General features: G+C 43.8%; 1 protein-coding gene across 2 annotated transcripts; it reads right to left on the bottom strand.

Moving 5' to 3' along the window:
- Nucleotides 1–8,417: 8,417 nt before the first annotated feature.
- On the bottom strand, nt 8,418–13,248 carry LOC125508975 (serine/threonine-protein phosphatase PP-X isozyme 2). Of its 2 annotated transcripts, none has more exons than XM_048673800.2 (8): nt 12,887–13,248; nt 12,288–12,440; nt 10,301–10,363; nt 10,131–10,216; nt 9,915–9,990; nt 9,568–9,836; nt 8,922–9,017; nt 8,418–8,857 (listed from the first exon to the last, which is right to left on the bottom strand). In XM_048673800.2, the coding sequence occupies exons 1-8, from the start codon at nt 13,031–13,033 to the stop codon at nt 8,734–8,736; spliced, it is 1,014 nt and encodes a 337-aa protein (XP_048529757.1). In that variant the 5' UTR covers nt 13,034–13,248; the 3' UTR covers nt 8,418–8,733. The 2 variants fall into 2 exon arrangements, with proteins under 2 accessions (XP_048529757.1, XP_048529756.1); XM_048673799.2 differs by having other exon boundaries at nt 8,939–9,017; nt 12,887–13,242.
- Between the last annotated feature and the right edge of the window lie 9,399 nt (nt 13,249–22,647).

Here is a 22,647-nt window from a genome sequence, read left to right on the forward strand (position 1 = left end):
GACAGCAGTCCGGCGTCTCTTGTACGGCACCGTACGCGGACGAGAGGCGTCGAAGGGCACAGCCGCATCATCGCCGGAGAAGAAGCAGGGTGGCTCCTCTACCGGCGCGAGCGTGCGACCGTGGAGAAGGAGGCTACCTCCTAGCTCGACGTCGTGGATGGGGAAGCGGCGGCGGCGGCTCCCCTGCCCTGCAGCCGCCGCGTGCTCTGGTACATCTCCAACAGTGTCGCGCCACCGGCGGCCCTGCCGGAGAGATCCATCGCCGCCGTGGCCGGTCGGGATTGATTGATCGAGGGGGGAGGAGGATTGTTTCCGTGTCTTGGATCGAGGAGGAGGCTGGATCTAGAGGAGCGAAGGACCTCGGGCCTGGGGTAGGACATGGACGGCGGCGAGCTCCACCGGAGGGAGGTGGCGGTGGCGATCTAGAAGGGAGGAGGCGAGCTCTCACTCTCTCTCGATCTGGAAGGGATCAGGATCTGGAAGGGATCAGAACCGATGAGAGGAAGGAGCGGAGGGATGGGGTCACCATGGTGAGGACGGGATCGGGAGCGGGTGGTGGCGGCGGCGAGGAGTGGTGCGGGGGAGAGGAGCTCACGTTGGTGGGTAGGGTTTGGTGGAGAGAGGAAGATACGAGTGGTGCGCCGCCGCCAGGGATGAGGGGAATGAGATGGAGGAAGGGGGATCTGAGCTAGGGTTTGGGCTGCGGGTGGGTATCTCTTTTTCAATTTGTTTTTCTTTTTTCTGTAGATAAATGGATGGATGGATGTGGGATGGAGAGATGGATGGATGGATGGATGGACGGGCGCCATGTCATTGATCCATGGGAATAGTTCTGATTGATTCAGAAAACCAGTGATTTAAATAGTTTCCAACTACTAAAAAATAGAGGGATTTTGTGAAGTAGGTATCAAAAATATTTTGCAAAAGGGCATCCCGCAAATTTTCACTAGAGTTAGACCACATTTTATGGATAAGTACAAATTTGTATGCATTTTTTATCTTTCTAGCTATTTTTAATCATTTCCCGAGTGGCAAAAATGGGTTTTTTTGTGAAGAACCTCCCAAATAATTGTTGCAAAATTGGACCAAATCAATTTTCTAAAATACTAGGACATATTTAATGCACAATTGACAAAATGGTTGGGTGTAAAAAGGTTTGATCCACCTCTCGTGAAAAAGACAAATTTCCGCCGATTCAGTTGGAAGCGGGTCAAATTTGAACTGCAGCTGCCTCATAGTTTGCTATTTATTTTTTCCAAAAATCATTTCTAGGTACATAAGTACCTATTTAATCATAAAAACACCAAAAAAAATTCCAAGATTCAACCACTAGCTAGGAACGGTCATGCCCGCCGTTTTGACCGCATTTTGAAACGGGCATAAAAAATTCAAAAAAATTGGGAAACCTTCGCATTGTGTCATCATATGTGACCAAGTTTTCAGTAAAAATAACAAACTTGTAATACGGCAATTATTTTGAAAAAGTGTTCTCAGAAATGAGCTATCATGGGTGAAGATTCATCGCTTTCAAGCCAAATGATCAATCTTATGGCCACATTCATGGCATAGTTTGTTCAAATGATCTCATATTGTGCACAAGGGTGCATATTGGAATGGCAAACAATGTTGCCTAAGGAAGTTTTCATTTTCTTTGGACGAAAAAACCATTTTCCATTTTTCGAGTGCCCAAAAGGAGGTTTTTTTGTGAAGGACCTCCCAAATAATTGTTGCAAAATTGGACCAAATCAATTTTCTAAAATACTAGGACATATTTAATGCACAATTGACAAAATGGTTGGGTGTAAAAAGGTTTGATCCACCTCTCGTGAAAAAGACAAATTTCCACCGATTCAGCTAGAAGCGGGTCAAATTTGAACTGCAGCTGCCTCATAGTTTGCTATTTATTTTTTCCAAAAATCATTTATAGGTACATAAGTACCTATTTAATCAGAGAAACACCAAAAAATCCAAGATTCAACCACTAGCTAGGAACGGTCATGCCCGCTGTTTTGACCGCATTTTGAAATGGGCATAAAAAATTCAAAAAAATCAAAAAATTGGGAAACCTTCGCATTGTGTCATCATATGTGACCAAGTTTTCAGGAAAAATAAAAAACTTGTAATACGGCAATTATTTAAAAAAAGTGTTATCAGAAACGAGCTATCATGGGTGAAGATTCATGGCTTTCAAGCCAAATGATCAATCTTATGGCCACATTCATGGCATAGTTTGTTCAAATGATCTCATATTGTGCACAAGGGTGCATCTTGGAATTCCAAACAATGTTGCCTAAGGAATTTTTCATTTTGTTTGGACGAAAAAACCATTTTCCATTTTTCGAGTGCCTAAAAGGAGGTTTTCTTGTGAAGGACCTCCCAAATAATTGTTGCAAAATTGGACCAAATCAATTTTCTAAAATACTAGGACATATTTAATGCACAATTGACAAAATGGTTGGGTGTAAAAAGGTTTGATCCACCTCTCGTGAAAAGACAAATTTCCGCCGATTCAGGTAGAAGCGGGTCAAATTTGAACTACAGCTGCCTCATAGTTTGCTATTTATTTTTTCTAAAAATAATTTCTAGTTAAATAAGTACCTATTTAATCAGAAATACATGGTTTGGTGGCGATACGTTGAGGTTTGGACGGTGGCCGAGGGCCCCAACTCTAGAGCGCGTAAACTCGCATGCCCGCCGTGAGGTCACCGCGTGGCCGTGGCATTGCCATGTGTTCTGGGCGGCCTAGGCATGTCTAGTGGGTTGGGCACTCCCCAGGTAGGTGCTAGGAAGAAAATTACAACATAAGATTCTCACGAGGAGACCGATCGATGCTCAAACATGAATAAGCAGCCAAGTGTTTGATTAGCGGTATGGGAAATGCACATGGCTAATGGGCATGAGTTTTGGCTGAGGATGATCAGTTAGTAAGAAGACCGTCTTCACAAATTTTCAGCTCAAAAGGAGGAGCCTAGGTGGTACTTGCTTTGCAAAGTACCACACTGGACATAAATACGAATGTTGAAGCTGGGCTCAAAATAATGAATGGATTGAGCTGGCATTTGGTGGAGGATGGTTATTTGGGCATTGGAAAGCACTGTAGAAAATGGATACTATTTGGACATGCCAAAGTGGTACTTCCTTCACAAACTGTTGTTCTGAACAGAATAGGAAAATGAATATTTTTGAATTATTTTTGAACTAGGAAAGGAAGGTTTTTTACATATTTGACGAAGATATGACCCAAAGAATTTATGAGATTTTTTCGGAATTTTGGGAATGACAGAAATATAGGTTTCTTCACAACCTAGGGCAAAAACTGCCACATGGACATGACACATAGGCAAAACTGATGAGGTGGCGCCTAGTCATAGCAACCCACCACAATTTACAAGGTTATGACCATCTATATTGGTCATGATCAGCTAGAAATAAGGCAACAGACCAGTGCTATATGCTTTATGACCATTTCGTGTAAGGAAATTACGACCTTTCTGACTAAAATGGTCGTTATAGTTTAGGGTTTGGAGCCCCCCGAACAGCTTTTGACTAATTGGTCTGAAATGGTCATAGATCTATGACCAATTCTTCCAGGGTCACTGAAAGAAGGTCACTAGTTGACATATTTCTTGTAGTGCATTACGATATCACCCATTTCTTTCCCTCTCATGCTTGCATTAGAACTGCTACTACTTTCTGTATGATCCTACTCTGATGCATAGCCTGTTTTTGTTACCTGCTTTCATACCTTACCTGCTTATCCTAAATTGCTTAGTATAAGTTGGTTAGAGAGCCATCGGTGACCCCACCTTGTCCCAGTTGCTTCGCCTTATGTTCGATGACTCGATCAACGTGATCGACGTCCAGGCCCCGATACCGCACATCACCCCCCTAGTTGTACGACTCTGCAGAGTTACCATCGAGTGCCGAGAGTGGAACCTCTTACATCACTCCTGATGAGATCTCTGTAGTGTAGCTGTTTAGTCGTGGTCATCGAGGGTGATTTCCTCCTTAACCACTTCCGATACGACTATGTCGTGCAACCCCTCAAGAGTGAACCTTGAGGGTGGTTCCTCTTACGTTCAGCTTGATGAGTACATCGAGTGGAATCCATCGAGGGTGATTCCTCGGGTTTTCCCCTTGGTGTTAGACACACAGTTGCTATGGTTACAAAGACTTTACACTGAACCATGTTACTAAAGATGGGTCGGCCCTGAGGGGTACCCGCGCGAGCTTAATAGCGAGTGATGTGGAGTCAGGTTGACCTGGAAGGTGCCCGCGAGATACTTACGAGGCGTGGCCGGGCATTCGTAGCCCTTGCCGCAAGTACTCGAGACGGGGCGACGGGGTCACATCTTTCGTGAGTCTCTGCTTGTTACCGCGCGTTCCTAATCCACTACGATTTGGATATTTGATCTAAGGGGCCTCTGGCCTGATAGCACTAACCATCACGTGGGCATAGTATGGGCGTTCTGTGTCGTATGCATCAGCCAAAGCTTAATAGACGTCAGCGACTGAGCGACGCGCGCCGGGTTGGACTGGTAAGCACCTGCCTTTTTGAAGGAGGTAGCTAGGTCTGCTCACCAGCCGCGTACGCAACGTGCAGGAGTTCCTGGGGAGATGGCCCGTGACCCCTGTGGCATAGGCTTAGTCCGGCGTGCTGACCTCTCTATTAAGCCTAGGTCGGGTTGCGGCGTATTGTTTGGTCGAGGCCGGGCATGACCCAGGAAATTGTGTCCGGCCGGAGTTAATCGAGCGTGGTGGGTAAGTTGGTGCACCCCTGCAGGGAAGAAAACATCTATCGATAGCCTGTCCTACGGTAACGGACACTTGGAGTTGTATCCCGATCGATACAACTAGAACTGGATACTTGAGATGAGACATGGTTATGAGAAATGGATAGTATGGCTCTGGGATTGCTTTCTCGCATGGGAGTCGAGAAAGGATCTCTGGCCGAGGTAGATAACACTACTACTTTACATTATATTGATATGTACTCTTCTATATGCTGCAAGATGCTTGAAGATGCTAGTCTTCGATAGGCTAGGCTTTCCCCTTTCTCTTTTGGCATTCTGCAGTTTAGCCCACAGATACAACCTTTTGTTTGATACAGATGCATACTTAGTTTAGATCTGATGTAAGTCTTGCGAGTACTTTGGATGAGTACTCACGGTTGCTTTGCTACCTCTTTTTGTCCCATACCCGATTGTTGCGACCAGATGAAGGATCCCATGAGCCAGACGACGCCACTGATGACTACCACTACCCCGAGGGTGCCTACTACTACGTGAAGACCGCCGACAACCAGGAGTAGTTAGGCGGCTCCCAGGCAGGAGGCCTTTCCTTTTTGATCGATGTTGTTTTTGTGCTAGCCTTCTTAAGGCGGAGTTGTTTAACTCCTGTCTGTGCTCAGATATTGTTGCTTCCGCTGACTCTTGTGTATTTGAGCTTATGTATTCGAGCCCTCGAGGCCCCTGGCTTGTAATATAAAGCTTGTATTGTTTTAATTTGTGTCTAGAGTTGGGTTGTGATATCTTCCCGTGAGTCCTTGATCTTGACCGTATACATTTGCGTGTATGATTAGTGTACGGTCAAATCGGGGGCGTCACATTAGGGATGACATGCATTCTTGTGGGGCTACCTGATGAGACCGGTCTGGCTTATTACAGCTAGCTGGGTGACCTTTGATTACACAACGCGGGAACTTGGCTCCCCCACCTGGCTAGTTGCGCGGGAAAACTTTTCTTGTGCGCAGGTCAACCAACACCTCCAGAATTTCAAAGACGGAGGCAACTTAGCGGGAGGTCGGGTGTAGGATGACCGTGTTCAAGGGACGATTCATTTGAACTTGTTTCAAGCCCAGTGACTGAAGATGACATGCAACTCGGGGCTACCGAGGTGCAGCCAAGCTTGAAGACTGTTTCAGGGGCTATTGACAGTACCCCGGTCTGGTGGGCCGAGCCTAGTTCTGTAACCCTAGGACCCCCCCCCCCCCCCCCCGCGCGCGCGCTTATGCTATATAAGTCAGGGGTCGTCGTACATCATGTTCAATCCCTTGGTACTTGACATGTACTCTGTACGCACTCAAAAGCAGGATGTAGGGTATTATCTCCTCTCTAGGAGCCTGAACCTAGGTAAACATTGCCTCCTGTTACCATCGTGCCAAGTCTCCTAGTTAGGATATCCTATCAACGGGGATGTGTCGTATTTAACTCCGACAGCTGATACTTGCTGATATTAACCAAGTGCTCAGGCTTAGCTGATGCTTCTGCTGACATTAAACATGTGCTCAGCTCAGGTAAACTCTATTGTGATCATCTACTCCAAGTACTCCACGTATACTTTTTCTCTGCTCTTCTTGATCTGTTGGAGTAAATTAAAAGGAGTATTGTATTTCTTGATGGTGTTGTCCTGCTGCTGCTACTCAGTATAACCCTCGGTTTGAATCAGTGGTACTCCTCCTCTACTATACAATTTGCTGATTTGTTGTAGGTGATAAGTTCATTTGTTGCAGCAGATGATCAATTGAACTGATATTGATCAACAGCACTCCTTTTGCTCTGTTGATATGAACAGATATTGATGTAGTAGACCTTGATTTGCGGATGATCTACTCCTCTGCTGCACTCCCTCATAGCAACCCTAGCAGACCCTGTAAAAAGACCCGACCTGCAAAATAACCGCCAAAATGAGGATCGGCGCGGAAAATCCCGCCCGAACAGACCCCGCAAACGCGGCAGGCCCGCAAAAAATTTGAGGGGCGCGGCAAAAACTTGACCCAAACCCGCGAATACGCGGGTTTGCCCCCCCCCCCTGGGCCCGTCGGTGCCCTACATATAGCGGGAGCAGTTGGTGGGGAGGACATTTCAGCCCGTGCTTTTTCCCACCAACCACCTCCCCTCTCCCCCTCGCCCCGCCGTCGGGCCTCCGCCCAAGATTCTGGCGAAAGTAGTCGGCGGGAGCACGGCGAAAGGCCGCCACACGCACGAGGTTGCCCTTCGCCCCCCCCCCCCTCCTGCATCGGCGGGCCGGAAAGTTGCGGATCTGCGGCCCTTCATCACGGCCGGTCGGATTTGGCATTTCCAGTCGCCGATGGCTGCGCCAAGCAATGGAGTGGTCAGGGAGCATCTCACGCAGCCCCGACAAGGTCGCATCGCCGCATTGCGGGTACGGGTTCGTCCTCCCGCCGCCGCCGACGGTTTGTGGGCATGTACTCGGCCGGCCGTCCACCGGGCTCGGCGCTCGCGCAGCGGCTCTGTGGCTCGCCGATGCCGCTCATACAGTGCGATGACTGCACGCGGACAGTGTTGCGGCTAACTTCGGGCACGCCGAAGCACCCCGGATGGGTGTTCTTCAAATGCGAAAACGACGGGGTACGTGTTGTTGTCATTTGGCTCATTTTGATAGCTCGTTCTTTGGTTCAATTGCGGTAGCTCATTTCGAACATCATCATGTGTGTAGGAAGATGGATGCTCATTTTGGTTTTGGGAAGGCGAATACATTGATTTATTGATAGAAAGCAACTTAATAGATGTTTGTGCACTCTTTAGTAGAATCGAAGGCAATGATGCGGCTGCATGTGCAACTCGAGGGGAAGCAACGACTACTTCTTTCGAACCAAAGATGGAGAAAGAAGAATGCAAAATCAAGAATCCACAGATCAACAATGAATGCATGGAGAAGATATTAGTCCAACTAGTGGGAGCAATTATGAAAGTTGGAAATCTTCTAAAATGCATACTTGTAGTTCTTGTTTTCTTTGGTCTTGCTATTCTAGCAAAAATTTGATGATGTCTTATGTATCCAATGTTGTTGAAAAAGCAAAGAAATGCATTGTGTTGGATTAAATTGAGGTGTAAATTTAGGTTTTCCGGACCGGGAGGAGCGGCGCCAGACCAGACCCCGCAAAGCCAACCCGTAAAAGAGCATATTCCGCGAATATCTTTTTTACCCGTTTTTCCGCGAACTGCAAACGCGTTTTGCGGGCCGGCGGAATGCGGGGTCTGCTAGAGATGCTCTCAGTTTGCTAGTTGATCTGCTCCTCCTTTGTTGTACTGTTTGCTGGTTGGTCTACTTCTCCTTTGCAGGTTGATCAGTTTGTTGTAGTGTTTGCTGGTTGGTCTACTTCTCCTTTGCAGGTTGATCAGTCGATTGTTTGAATCAGTTGCAAATGATCTGGACGAGAAGCTGCTGCTGGGCGAGATGCACCTGGGACGGCGAGGAGTGCCTGGGCAAAACCACAAGGAAACACAGGTTGGGAACGCAAAAGAACCAATCTCGACTATAAGACACTTCCACAGCAATCATAAAACAGCAACACGTTCCGGTACGGGCAGCAATACTGATGTGTACTTCCTCAGAATACTTCCATGCAAAACATCAAAACTACAAGATTTCCTACAGCTGCCTGCAATGCAACAAAAAGGTAAACTCAAGGCACACATTTGCATACCATTCTACATTCTAGAAAATGTACGGATTCCCAGGGGAGGAAGGGACTGGCATCAAAATTTTACATCATGGGCCCAGAGTGGCTTCATCTACACCACTCCCTTCGCGGAGGCATTTTCTCAAAGCTCAAATTGGAGCTATTTGGGGGAGAAGTGGATACCGACATCAACTTTGTTACAAACAATAGACCTGGACGGACACAGAACAATCGATTTATACATCCCGAAAGCACCTCCTGGCTAATCTCTTGCAAAGCACGCGCCCATCTGCCAACATGGCACGCCTTCAATACCCCCTATCGGCCCGCTGGTGCTCAAGGGCATGAAAAGACAGCGTGTCACATGCCATGTGTGCAGTCTCAAAGAAAGTAATCTGGGGCAGGCCTCTTGGCAGGAACACCTCTTGATTCCTACAGAGGTAGGCAGACAAATTAGATGCCAGGTGTGTGCAACACATTGCAAAGGTAATGGTACAAGTCATGAGCACAAACATGTGGAGCAGCTTCAAATACACGGAACTGCTTATTCAGGTTCTCATCAAGCTCTAGGATTGCAGCAACATTGCCACACCTGCAAGTCAGATAATTTCAAAAGAGGTAAGCATTTTGTTAGGTACTATAACAAATACAGCATACCGATCAGAGATCACAGCACGCTAATAAGAAGGCCGCCAGAAAAATTCAGACTGTAACATATTCCTCTTAAGTCTTACATAACTCTCAAAATCCAAACAATTGCAGTAAGTTTTCTTATATAGCAACTAAAATAATTGCAGTACAATTGCTAAACCTCTGCAAATGGTACGAGTTAAAAAATATCAAATTCTAAGTTTCATCACATATTCACATGTACTCAAACTGTAGGGTACGCAGTAGCCTGAACATAATTACATACAAAGCAGCATCACAGCAACAGAGAATCAAAAGCTTTGAACAGGTGGGAAAATATAGAACATGTTATGTCAGCAATCTTTTATGCCTTTGATATAAACCCCACACCCACTTTCATTCTCTTAATTTCCAGACACAATCATATTCGATACTGTCAACAGCTAAACTCTACAGAATTCATCATTATACTTCAAAAGGAACATTATGACAGAAGCTGGATTTTCAAGTACCTGTAGCAATAGTTAGGAGCAGACCATACAGTAACAATCTTGTTATTGAACATCCACTTGAATCCTTCCATGACTAGTTGATGAGCACGGCAAATATAATCTATGTTGTTTGAGTGGTTAAATGAAGAGACAACGTTTCCACCAAAGAGGAACCCTGCACCTCGAGGACTTAATCCCCAGCCGTCTACAGCATCCTCTGGATCAGACCAAAGAAGGTCACACATGGCACCATCATGAGGCACTTCTTGCTTGCGATCTATTACTCTGATCTGTTGGGGGCACATGATAATAAAATAATAGAAATCGAATGCATGACCTACAAAATATAACACTGGAGAATAATATACCTGATCCAGTGTCGTAATAGCAGGGGAAAGGCCTCCATGGACACTGAAGATTTTGTTCTCAATAAGTGCAGACAAACTGAAAATAACAAACATGTCAGCTCTTGTAGATTATGATTTTAATTCAAAGAAGCATATAGCAGCCTCATAGCATTACCTTAAATAGATTTTAATTCAAAGAAGCATACACGCAATATAAAAGCAACATTGAAATATTACCTTAAATAGTCAAATATTTCTGTGCAATATCTCCAGACATTCACCGAGCCATATTTACGAAGACACTCATCATAGAAGCCATAAACCTGCAGTGATGCACGAGTTCGAAGAATAAATGGCAGCTACCGTAACATCAATACAGAATATCCAACTTGGAAAAGGTCCCTCACTTGTGTGATCTGCCTGCTCTCATGATTTCCTCGTATTAAAGTTATACGATCTGGGTACCTAACCTGGAGACAATTTGATAGTAAAGGTTAGGACAGGAAAGTAAATGGCACAGAATGTAACTTGAAAGAGAACAACTCGAAGTGTTGAACTACTGAATTTGGATTAGGGAATTTGAATATAGAGGAACCAAGATAAATCATAAATGAGCATAAGGCCTCTCCAAAAAATTAAAGCAAGCGTGCAGAATTCCCGTATTTTAAAACAGCCATAAGATAAATCTTTCAGCCATTCAGTGAGGTGCAGAGTTATGCTGACTTTAGGTGGCCTTTTTACAGCAAGATGCAATACAATATCTTATATGGCATCCTCAGTTATGAAACAGGCCAGGCACTTAGCAGCCAAACAACAGTTACTCTTTGAAGTAAGTTAGGCATCAGAATTTAGATTCTGTTTGGTAATATACCTTACCAATTTTTTGGCTATGACCAAAAGTTTGGTCTTTGTTTGGACAGTTGCCAATTTTTTGGCAAGCTAATACCCCTTTACCTACTCTGGTTCATTTTTTAGCCAGTGTTTACTAGAATCAGGGGCAAGCAAAACCTTGACCAAAATTTTGACTTGCCAAATTTTTGGTAGGGCAAAATTGGGCGCAGATCAAACACACCCTTACTCTCTGAAGCTATACATCATCAATACATGACAAGAGTGTGTATATACCTAAGAATCTCCAGGGTCATTTGGCTGATAACTTGAGATGTAGCATACCCATAGTTAAAAAAGGCGCGCCTAGGCCCTAGGCGATAGCAAAATGCCTAGCGCTTAATGTGCGCATAATTGCGCTTAAGCGTGCGCTTTGGTAAGAAAAGCGCAAGGCGGTGGCAAAACGCACAATTAACACCTAGCACTTTCCTTAAGTGCGAGCATACCAGACCAGATTACATTTCTGTCGACATGCAGAACCCTGTTTCATGCCACACTTCCCACATTGCACCTTTTCATGAGAGGCGTGGGAAGAAAGCAGCTCCTTCTACAAGACTTGCTATACTTCTAGTCCATTCAATCATTTCGGTCACTATGATATGAACCTAGAGGGTGGCCAGAAGGCATGGATTGAATGAGACCTTAAGGAGAGGAATAGCTAGGCAAGAACTTTTATAAGAAAAAACTAAATCATTAATCTTCTTTTCTAAAACAGAGAGAAGTCATAGAGACAATACATCCTTAAATGGAGGATGTGTTGTGTCCTTTCTGGACTCCAATTCTAATACTTCCAAACTAGCTTCAAAATCAACTTCCAAATTCTCCTCAATTGTCTACTAAGCAGTTCACTTTAATTCCTTACTGTCTCTGCAATCACCCTATTCTATTCTTCTTCTCCCTGGACTACAACTTGGATGCCAGATTCCTTATGAGCATTTTACGGGGCAGCAGGTAGTGTTGATTTTGTCTTACCACAGCATGTATATGCTGATACAGCTGCCTAGACCATGTTCATAAAAGGCTACCTTTGGTTTCAAAGTTGACACAATCAAAATGTTAGAAATAGCTTCCAATTCTAGCTAGGAATTATTGCAAAACTGAGAGTTATAGATACACATGTGTGACCATTCCAGCAACAAAAAAAGATAATTAGACACCATTCATTTGAACTACTAGTTCACGTTATTACGCAGTCTAGTGTCATACAGGCTTCACACTATTGGCTTTCATGTGCACATCAGGGCCGCAAGCTGAGCGCCAGCCTTTGACCACTGCTGTACAAACAGGTCTACTATACCATATACCAGTCTGTATATAAGGAGCAGGGCCTTCCCCGTACAAGTAAAATAGTCTGGTAAGTCAGCGTAGGCAGAGTCACTACTGGGTCAGTTGACTGAGGAAATGGTCGTTACCGTTTTTGAAACATAGGCATCAAGAAACATTAAAAAATACAGCATTAATAGATATGCGTACAAAACATATTAGTATTACTTATCAACAGCATACCTTTAAGGCCAAAAGAAGCAAAAATGTTTCAACAGAATAAAATCCTCGGTCGACAAAATCCCCAAGGAACAGGTAGTTTGTCTTTGGGCAGTCACCACCAACTTTGAAAAGTTCTTTCATGTCGTAGAACTGTCCATGAATGTCTCCACATATCTGAGTGCAAGAAGCAGATATTAGTTTCTTAAATCACAATTATTTGAACACGTGTAGATATATCAGTCAGACAAAAGCACAACCAATGAATATACACATTACATCATTTTCCTTGAAAAAGACATGACAGGAATGAGAAATATTTTCCCCAGACCATCTCCAGAAGATAATGACAGAGGAATTCTAGCATCACCTCACCAACGAAACCCTAGAGCCCTAATTCAAACACTAGTAAATCTCAATCAGAACGCAGTGAAATTTGGTTGCCCAAACGAACGGAATCGAAGCCTTCCCGCACATCAGGACATCTCCTAAGCACCCGCAATCTTCACCGGGACCTCGGGGAGCGACCCCGACTCGCTTCGAGAGCGCGCCATTTCCCCCATTGAATCGCGCCCAGACCGCTTCCAATCGAGAAGGAGAGGGAGCTGCGCGCAAGCACGTACCGTGACGGGGGCGTCGACGCGCTGGACGTTGCTCTCCTCGACGAGGATCTCCATGGCCTTGAGGCAGAGCGCCTTGACCTCCGCCTCCGCCAGCGGCTCGCACCGCTTGAGCTGCTCGATCTGCCGGTCCAGATCCGACGTCCCCATCTCGGCTCCTTCCCCACTAGAGCTTCTAGAAGCTTCCGGAAGCGCGGCGCGCGCCTCGCCCTCCCTGCTTCACGCTGATTCTGGAAGATTCTAGGGTTAGGAGGGGGAGGAGGGAGGAGGCGCGTGCAGTGCGGGCCGTGGTGGCATGTGGGGGCGAGCGTTTCGGGGCCGGTAAGGTTACCTTACTTTCGATTCCCGTCGCCGGGGAACATTTTTGATTTCCCTGCCCCGTGTTCTCTTTGCCTGTCAGGTTCTCAACTTCTGCTAATCTTATGTTCATATTTTTTTTCTCCAGATTTAATGGTAGATATTGCCTTTTATTTTAAAATCAACCAAAGGTATCGACTAATTTCCTTCATAAAATATAAAGTATAGTTGGAAATAATAATTTTTATTATAATTAAAGAGGAGTTAATGAATGAATGATGGAATCCCGCCCATCTTTCCTTCCCCTTTTCTCACTCTAGAAAACCAGTTACAAACCACATGGTGGGTATTGTGCGGTGTGTTTCTTGTGTTCTTCTCCTCAAGTTTGCTTCAAGAGGTGACCCTTCTTCATTATCAATATATATTTTTGTGTGTGTGGATTGACAAACTCAAAGGCAGGGGCGGAGCTCTGTTGGGGCCGACCTGGGCAATGGCCCGCCCAGGAATTTAACCAATTTTTTACCTATGTATCTTCCTATCCCAGCACCCCCAGCCCAGCTTTGCACATCCTCTGAATCTCCCGTAGACAGCGCACTTGCGCACGGCATCAGCGAGTGGGGACTGCACCACATCTCCACCCTCTCCCCATCTTGAAGCATGTAGCCGTATCGCCGCCCCGGACCATGGAGCACCGACCACCGGAGCGAGCCTTCGGTTATCTCGCAGAGCAGCTGTCGGCCATGGCGCGGGGGGGGGGGGGGGGGGGTCACATCTTTCGTCAGGTCGCATTAGTCGCGGGTCACCTCGTGGATCTCGCGTCTGTCAGTGTTGCTGCCAACAACGGTACCGGTGCGTGAGCCCTTGCTCTGTGTGCTGCGGCGGCTCTACCCCAAGGCTCCGACATCCCTGCCCGCTGGTACTGGACAAGATTTTGTTGAGATACATCATACATCTGAAGGGACTGCACACAGCAGTAGGGCAACACAAAATTCTCCATTTGATAAGCAATAGCATAATAAATGTACATATGTGCTCGCTCCATCTTGTAACATTGTATCATACGCTAATGCTTATGATTCAGAGTTTTAGAAAATTTGTGTTCTTCTTTAGTCTAGCCCGCCCAATTTTTTCTTTCAAGCTCCGCCACTGCTCAAAGGTGTCCTATCACATGCGCACCTTAAGCACGATAATGATGTGAATGTTTGGCTCCAAGTGATATCTAAATCGACGTCCCCATTGGCCATGGCCAATGCCACCCTTCCCTTTCATCGATCCACTACACACCAAAATTCGCTCACAAGATCAACAAATACATCTTATTGACATATACATCTTCATCGTTGAGCAGGCGACGTGGCCGTGCAAGGCAGTCATGAGGTGTCCATGTCGGCGTAAATTTAGTTCGATGTGGACATGTCTTGCATGCATGGTGTATGTTCCATGCATGGTCGATGGTGTGGTCAGACCTTCCGTCCAATAGCACCAGCAGCCATGGTGGTGGTAGCTGTCGATTTGTAACGTATAATGCTCAAGGCATGAGGGTGGGGTTTTGCTGATGTGGAGGCATGAGTTGCATATGGTGGCTGTTAAAGATGGGCTTGATAGAAACGGCTTGCCGCGATGTATGGTGTCAATAGCAACATGTCGAATCATGTGTTATGAGTATTTAAATGGCTTCACTAGCAGGGTTGTGGTTTGAATTCCTATGATATCATGATTTGTGCATAATGGGATGTTCTTAAAAGCTTTGAGTGATATACAGTTGATGGGTTTTAGTACTTCATACCAATTATAGCGCTATGAGTATGTGAAGAGTTGCGTGAGTTGAATGCTTAAATATTAACAGTTTGAAATGTGATGATATGCTACTATCCAACATGATATTTGGCTTGTGATGTATGTAAAATATGGTCAGATGATAACACACTATGCAAGATGGGTGAGAAATACTACATGCACACTATAAAATTCAGTACACTCCTTGTTACATTTTGAATCGTTATATATTTTAGAGTTTTTTAAGCTGTCAAGGCCATCAGATTTTGGGTGATATGCTTCAAGGTAGTTTTTAGTCTGTCCATGAATATACTTTATCTTCTTACAAAATGAAGGTAATTGTTGTGGTCGAGGACAGGGACTAGAGGGGGTGAATATTCCTATGAAACATCAGTTCTAAGGGCTAAGAGATTTTAACTTCACGCGACAAGGACCGGGCTACCATAAGAACTTAGCATGTAATATATAAAGAGTAATAAGCAACAGAAAGGTACTACTCTTGCAAGTAAGGTTGTGGTAGGGTCTAGAGAATGCAAACACTTGTGGCATGAGTATTTTTCCCGTGGTTTGGATAGTTGACGCTATCTTACGTCCAAGTCAATAAAACTTCGAACTAAAGGGTTCTAAGATCCAAGGATCCCGGTTCTGTCGCCCATCGAGTGGCCCATGAAGCACAACCAGCCTATTACATCATGGCTTGTACTTAGAAGCCCCACTAAAATATAGATCTTCACAAAGTAGGTTGTCTTTGTGCCCGTACAAACTCTTGTGTCCCTGGTGCATAGAACTTGGTAGGATCACAAGTTACTTATAACCATTTAGGATGCACTCATCATCCAAGGGTAACAATCAAAATAAAGTCATTTGGAAACAGCCCCTTCAAAGATTCAAATCAAAGCTTCTCTCAAGTACCCAAAGGAATCACTCTCTCACAAAGACATAAATGCGAATAGATGATCTCGAGTAGTGATTCAAAAAAAGTTAAGTTTATGTTTGTCAAAGAATCAAGAGGTGAATCATGGAATCACCCAACAATTATTTGTTCTTCTATTGCCTTAGATCTATCTTTATCTATATGGTTAATGGATTGAGTAGAGTGAAGTGGGATGTCCAGTGGAGTCGAATGAATTGTGAGGGTATGTGATGGATGGAACCATGAAGGGCTATATGGAGAGAGAGATTCAGAATCTGACCAGCACAAAATAGAGCCATTGCCAGGTTTAAGAAATCTAGAGCAAAGATCTAAGTGATAGTTTAGAAGTGCCAAACTTACACTAGACAAAAAAGAAGCAACCTGAGATGGCTCAGAAGTGCTGATGAAAATGAAATGCTTGGAAGTTCTATGGGACCATATTTAAAGAAGTATGTGTTGAGTAGTTTTGACATATAAAAAAGACTTCATCATATGAACACTTACTAAGAATGACGTTTATTCAGTCAAATCATACTATAGGCTTCTGGTTGTGGAAAGCTAAGATGCCATCGAGAGTGGAAGTGTTTATTTGGCTGGTTCTTAGAAATAGTATCCTTACTAAAGACAACCTTCTTAGAAGAGGATGGATTGGTGATAATAAATGCCATATTGCGGAAGAAATGAATCTATCAACCATTTGTTCTTACAATGTTCTGTTGCAAAATTGCTTTGGAATGTAATGAAATGTGCTTTCAATTTGCATGATATATCTGACACTATACATGACCTGTTCAACATTTGGTTGTTGAGATTTAATAAAATTGGAAAAACTTACTTGTGGTTGGAAATCTGATATTTTTTGGACTATTTAGAAATGGAGAAATAATATCACTTTTTGATAAAACAAGGTGGCCGGTCATTGTACTCATGTTAACATGGTTATCAAATGGCTTCATGATTGTAATATTCTCTAGAAAAACCCAAAACGACGAAGAACAATGAAGTGGGGAGTAAGAATGGTTGAGCTGATTGCAAGTGAAGTCTTCGAGGCGATGCACTGTTGGAGGATAGGGACAAACCGGATTATGGCTGGATGATCTTCAAGGAGATGTTCTTTGTCCCTCTTGCCTCTGGCTATTTCCGAAGTTTTTCATTTGTTATCCTGCTATAAAACAATGATGTATTAGTGTTTCGTTAGAGATTCCTGGCACTTTCTTATAACCATCTCCTGGAGATCTATCTTGTAGACTACGAGGATGATTGCGTCAGAGTTTATTAGCTTTTGAAGGTTATCACTAGTTATATCGATATAACCCTTTGTGGTCTTTTGGGGTTGATGGGTGTAGGTTTTTTTTGGAAAAAAATCAAATCTAATATAAAAGTTCACTGTGTTGGGAATCGTTGCATGGAAAACAAAAAAAATTCTACGCACACGCAGCGATCTATCCATGGAGATGCATAGCAACGAGGGGGAGAATGTGTCTACGTACCCTCGTAGCCCGTAAGCGAAAGAGTTTGACAACGCGGTTGATGTAGTCGAACTTCTTCTAGCTCCGACCGGTCAAGTACCGAACATACGACACCTCCGAGTTATGCACATGTTCAGCTCGGTGACGTCCCTCGCCTTCTTGATCGAGCAAGACGTTGATGTAGTAGATGAGTTTCGTCAGCACAACGGCGTGGTGACGGTGATGGTGAAGTGATCTCCGCAAGGCTTCGCCTAAGCACTACGAAAATATGACCGGAGGTGTAAATGGTGGAGGGGGGCTCCGCACACGGCTAGGCAATTGTCTGGTGTGTGCTAGGGGTGCCCCCCATATATATATATATATATATATATATATATAAGCTTGCGTTGGTTTTTCCCTTGAAGAGGAAAGGGTGATGCAGCAAAGTAGAGTAATGATTTCGCTCAGTTTGAGAACCAAGGTATCAATCCAGTAGGAGACAACAAACAAGTCACCAAATACCTGCACAAACAATCAACAACTTGCATCCAACGCGATAAAGGGGTTGTCAATCCCTTCACGGTTACTTGCAAAAGTGAGATCTGATAGAGATAGATAAATGGTAAAGTAAATATTTTTGGTATTTTTGTTTATAGAATGGAAAGTAAAAGATTGCAAAATAGTAGATCGGAAACTTATATGATGGAAAATAGACCCGGGGGGCATAGGTTTCACTAAAGGCTTCTCTAAGATAGAAAATATTACACTGGGTGAAGAAATTACTGCCGAGTAATTGGTAGAAAAGCGCAAAGTTATGACGATATCTAAGGCAATGATCATGAATATAGGCATCACATCCGTGTCAAGTAGACCGACTCCTGCCTGCATCTGCTACTATTACTCCACACATCAACCGACTCCTGCCTGCATCTAGAGTATTAAGTTCATGAAGAACAGAGTAATCCATTAAGTAAGATGACATGATGTAGCGGGATAAACTCAAGCAATATGATGAAAACCCCATCTTGTTATCCTTGATGGCAACAATATAATACGTGTCTTGCTGCCCCTACTATCACTGGGAAAGGACACTGTAAGATTGAACCCAAAGCTAAGCACTTCTCCCATTGCAAGAAAGATCAATCTAGTAGGCCAAACTAAACCGATAATTCGAAGAGACTTGCAAAGATATCAAATCATGCATATAAGAATTCAGAGAAGAACCAAATAATATTCATAGATAATCTTGTTCATAAATCCACAATTCATCGGATCTCGACAAACACACCGCAAAAGAGTATTACATTAAATAGATCTCCAAGAACATCGAGGAGAACTTTGTATTGAGAATCAAAGAGAGAGAAGAAGCCATCTAGCTAATAACTATGGACCCGAAGGTCTGTGGTAAACTACTCACGCTTCATCGGAGAGGTAATGGTGTTGATGTAGAAACCCTCCGTGATCAATTCTCCCTCTGGCAGATCGCCGAAAAAGGCCCCAAGATGGGATCTCACGGGTACAGAAGGTTGCGGCGGTGGAAAAGTGGTTTCATGGCTCTCCCTGATATTTCTAGGCGCTGCCAGGGAGACAACCCGAAAGTTTTAGAGAGCCATTTATTTCTGTTGTGTGCTTTTATAAAGTTTAAAAACAAAAAAATAAAGAGGGGAACCTAAAACTTTTTCAAAAAGAAAAGCGAAAGTGAGAAAGACGAGCATTGTTAAAGTGGGAGCTAGCCTTGAACTTTGTTCATGCCCATGGAAACTTTGTGACGCTTGATTACAAAAACTTTCAACAAAAATAATTATCCCCTTGTACAAATCCATCGTATCATAAAAATAATGTGCCAATATTTGCCTTTAGGATGTTTACATTGCTTGTTGGTTTGTGCGGTGCAAAACAGAAACTTTGGCTGTAGTGCGCGTTTTACATTTTTTACTGGAATGCCAAACGGTTCTGAAACTTTTTGCACTATCTTTCTATACAAATTTTTTATTTTTCCTATATGTTTTAGAATTTTTGGAGTAACAAAAGTATGGTGAATGTTCAGATTACTACAAACTATCATGTTTAAGACAGATTCTGTTTTTGATGCAACGTTTGCTTGTTTTGATGAAACTATTGATTTCTATCAGTAGATTAAGCCATGGAAAAGTTATATTATAGTAGCTACAATGCAAAAACAAAATACTAATTGGTTTGCAATAGTACTTAGAGTAGTGATTTGCTTTATTATACTAACGAATCTTATAAAGCTTTCTGTTGAGTTTTGTGTGGATGAAGTGATCAAAGATCGAGGAGGTCTCTATATGAGGAGAAGGAGGAGAAGCAAGATCTCAAGCTTGGGGATGCCCAAGGCACCCCAAGTAAATATTCAAGGAGACTCAAGCGTCTAAGCTTGGGGATGCCCTAGAAGGCATCCCATCTTTCTTCAACAAGTATCGGTATGTTTTCGGTTTCGTTTCGTTCATGTGATATGTGCAAATCTTGGAGCGTCTTTTGCATTTAGTTTTCACTTTTCTTTGATGCACCATGCTGGTATGAGATAGTCCATGGTTGATTTATAGAATGCCCTTTGCACTTCACTTATATCTTTTGAGTATGGCTTTATAGAATGCTTCATGTGCTTCATGTGCCTGTTTCCCTACACATAGAAAACCGCCATTTGTAGAATGCTCTTTTGCTTCACTTATATTTGTTAGAGCGTGGGCATATCTTTTGTAGAAAGAATTAAACTCTCTTGCTTCACTTATATTTATTTAGAGAGATGACAGGAATTGGTCATTCACATGGTTAGTCATTAAATCCTACATAAAACTTGTAGATCACTGAATATGATATGTTTGATTCCTTGCAATAGTTTTGCAATACAAAGATGGTGATATTAGAGTCATGCTAGTAGGCCTGGGCATTCGGTATAAACCGAAAATTCGGTTTCTACCATTCAGTTATTTTGGAAATTCGGATAGCAAAGATGAAAACCGAAAAAGACATCCCAAAATAGGAAACCGAATATTCGGTTAACCGAGATTTTCGGTTTGGTAATCGGTTTCTACCGTATTAGCCAATTAGCCAATGTGCCAACGAATCAGCTGTGAGGCTATCTTCCATTCCACCTGCGCTCTATATATAGACTAGCTATCCATCTCCATGTGCGTGGCTGGCCGAGGTGGGACTAAACCACTAGCCCGCAGCGCCTCTCGTACACACGTACAAATTGACTACGTCGGGCACACACAGGAAATGAGATCTAGCTTGGGCCTTGCATGCAGGTCGTCGCTCGCCGGCTTGGCCCAGTTTTTGTTTTGTCGTGACTAAAGCACGCGCTCGAGGCCACCTGGCACGGGAACAACTCATTGTTGCATGCGTCGTAGGCTATATTCGGTTTTTCTGTTCGGTTACCGTGCTTATACCGAACCGAATGAATCCAGTTCGGTTAGCAAAGATACTAATCGAATTTTTCTGTACTAACATTAAAAACTGAATTTTCGATTTTTTCGGTTTCGGTATCGGTTCGGTCTTTGGTTCGTCGGTTTTTATGCCCACCCCTACATGCTAGTGGGTAGTTGTGGATTGTAGAAATACTTGTATTGAAGTTTGTGATTCCCGTAGCATGCATGTATGGTGAACCGTTATGTGACGAAGTTGGAGCATGAGGTATTTATTGATTGTCTTCCTTATGAGTGGCAGTCGGGGACGAGCGATGGTCTTTTCCTACCAATCTATACCCCTAGGAGCATGCGTGTAGTACTTTGTTTCGATGACTAATAGATATTTGCAATAAGTATGTGAGTTCTTTATGACTAATGTTGAGTCCATGGATTATACGCACTCTCACCCTTCCATCATTGCTAGCCTCTTCGGTACCGTGCATTGCCCTTTCTCACCTTGAGAGTCGGTTCAAACTTCGCAGGTGCATCCAAACCCTGTGATATGATATGCTCTATCACACATAAGCCTCCTTATATCTTCCTCAAAACAGCCACCATACCTACCTATCATGGCATTTCCATAGCCATTCCGAGATATATTGCCATGCAACTTCCATCATCATCATATATATGACTTGAGCATTTATTGTCATATTGCTTTGCATGATCGTAAGATAGCTAGCATGTTGTTTTCATGGCTTGTCCGTTTTTTGATTTCATTGCTATGCTAGATCATTGCACATCCCGGTACACCGCCAGAGGCATTCATATAGAGTCATATTTTTGTTCTAGTATCGAGTTGTAATATTGAGTTGTAAGTAAACAAAAGTTTGATGATCATCATTATTAGAGCATTGTCCCATGTGAGGAAATGATGATGGAAGCTATGATTCCCTCACAAGTTGGGATGACACTGGTGCGCGTCGGTCCTAAACAAACGGTTTAAAACCCCTTTATGTGACGGCATTTGGAACCGTCGCCAAGTGAGTGTGAGCGATAGGGGGGTCCTTCCCACACGACCCAGAAACCGTCGGGGATAGGGCCCCTACAGTACTCCTACTCGTTTCTTCTCGCATCGCCATCGCAGTCGGTATTCTGTGGTGCTACGTTTACAATGCGCGGTCCATCACAAACGGTTCACTATTATAGAACGTGTAGGATGCGCGGCCCATCACAAATGGTTCACCATTAAGAAGATTAGATAATCGTCGTACGAGTGTCGGACAGGAATACGGAACGTCAGACCGTCGTAACATCGTCGTACACGACAACTATCGCACACGCTATTCTGTGGTGCAATGTTTACGATGCATACTTCATCAGAAATAGTTCATGGTTGCGAATCGTGTACGATAAGGCAACTAACACAAACGTTTAGTTTGCCTGCACCGTTTGTGATACTGTCTGACATCGCACACGCTTTGCAAACGGCAATTGTGTGCATGCTTGCACACATTTCCTCTCTGTGAACCGTCTCCGATTATGGTTCATATCACAAACATTTCTGTTTTACCAACCGTGTGTGTCGTAACAACCTGGAGAGCGTAATTTCACCGTAATTTAATTGCTGCTCTTCCAAATTGTACCGGATTTGGATTTGGATTGGAATGTATGCTACAACTTTATTCATATCCATCAGGTTCAAACAACCAATGCATTATTCGATTCATAGGTACATATGTTCAAGAATTACACAAGAACCAAATAAAGAATGATGAACCACAGTTGTATACTTGTACTATTAAAGACGATAAAGAAAGAGGCAAAATATATTCTGGTTGCTGAACAAGGTGAAGCGGAATGCCCATATTGTGCCCTCCTCCATGTAGAAGGCGCGCACGACTCTAGTCCAACCCCTTGTGATGGCCGACCGCCCATCCTTCACGGTCTTCATGAAAACAT

The sequence above is a fragment of the Triticum urartu genome, chromosome 5A (assembly GCF_056163025.1).
Source record: "Triticum urartu cultivar PI428250 chromosome 5A, HENAU_Tu73, whole genome shotgun sequence".
Lineage (NCBI taxonomy): Eukaryota > Viridiplantae > Streptophyta > Magnoliopsida > Poales > Poaceae > Triticum > Triticum urartu.

Bases quoted from the DNA above. Each gene is read 5' to 3' on its own strand.
- LOC125508975 (XM_048673800.2), bottom strand. From the start codon at position 13,033: ATGGGGACGTCGGATCTGGACCGGCAGATCGAGCAGCTCAAGCGGTGC. The intron at 10,364-12,287 runs GTATGCTGTTGA...AATTGTCTCCAG, and splicing joins TGCTTCTTTTGGCCTTAAAG to GTTAGGTACCCAGATCGTAT. The intron at 9,837-9,914 runs GTATATTATTCT...TGCCCCCAACAG, and splicing joins CTATTACGACACTGGATCAG to ATCAGAGTAATAGATCGCAA.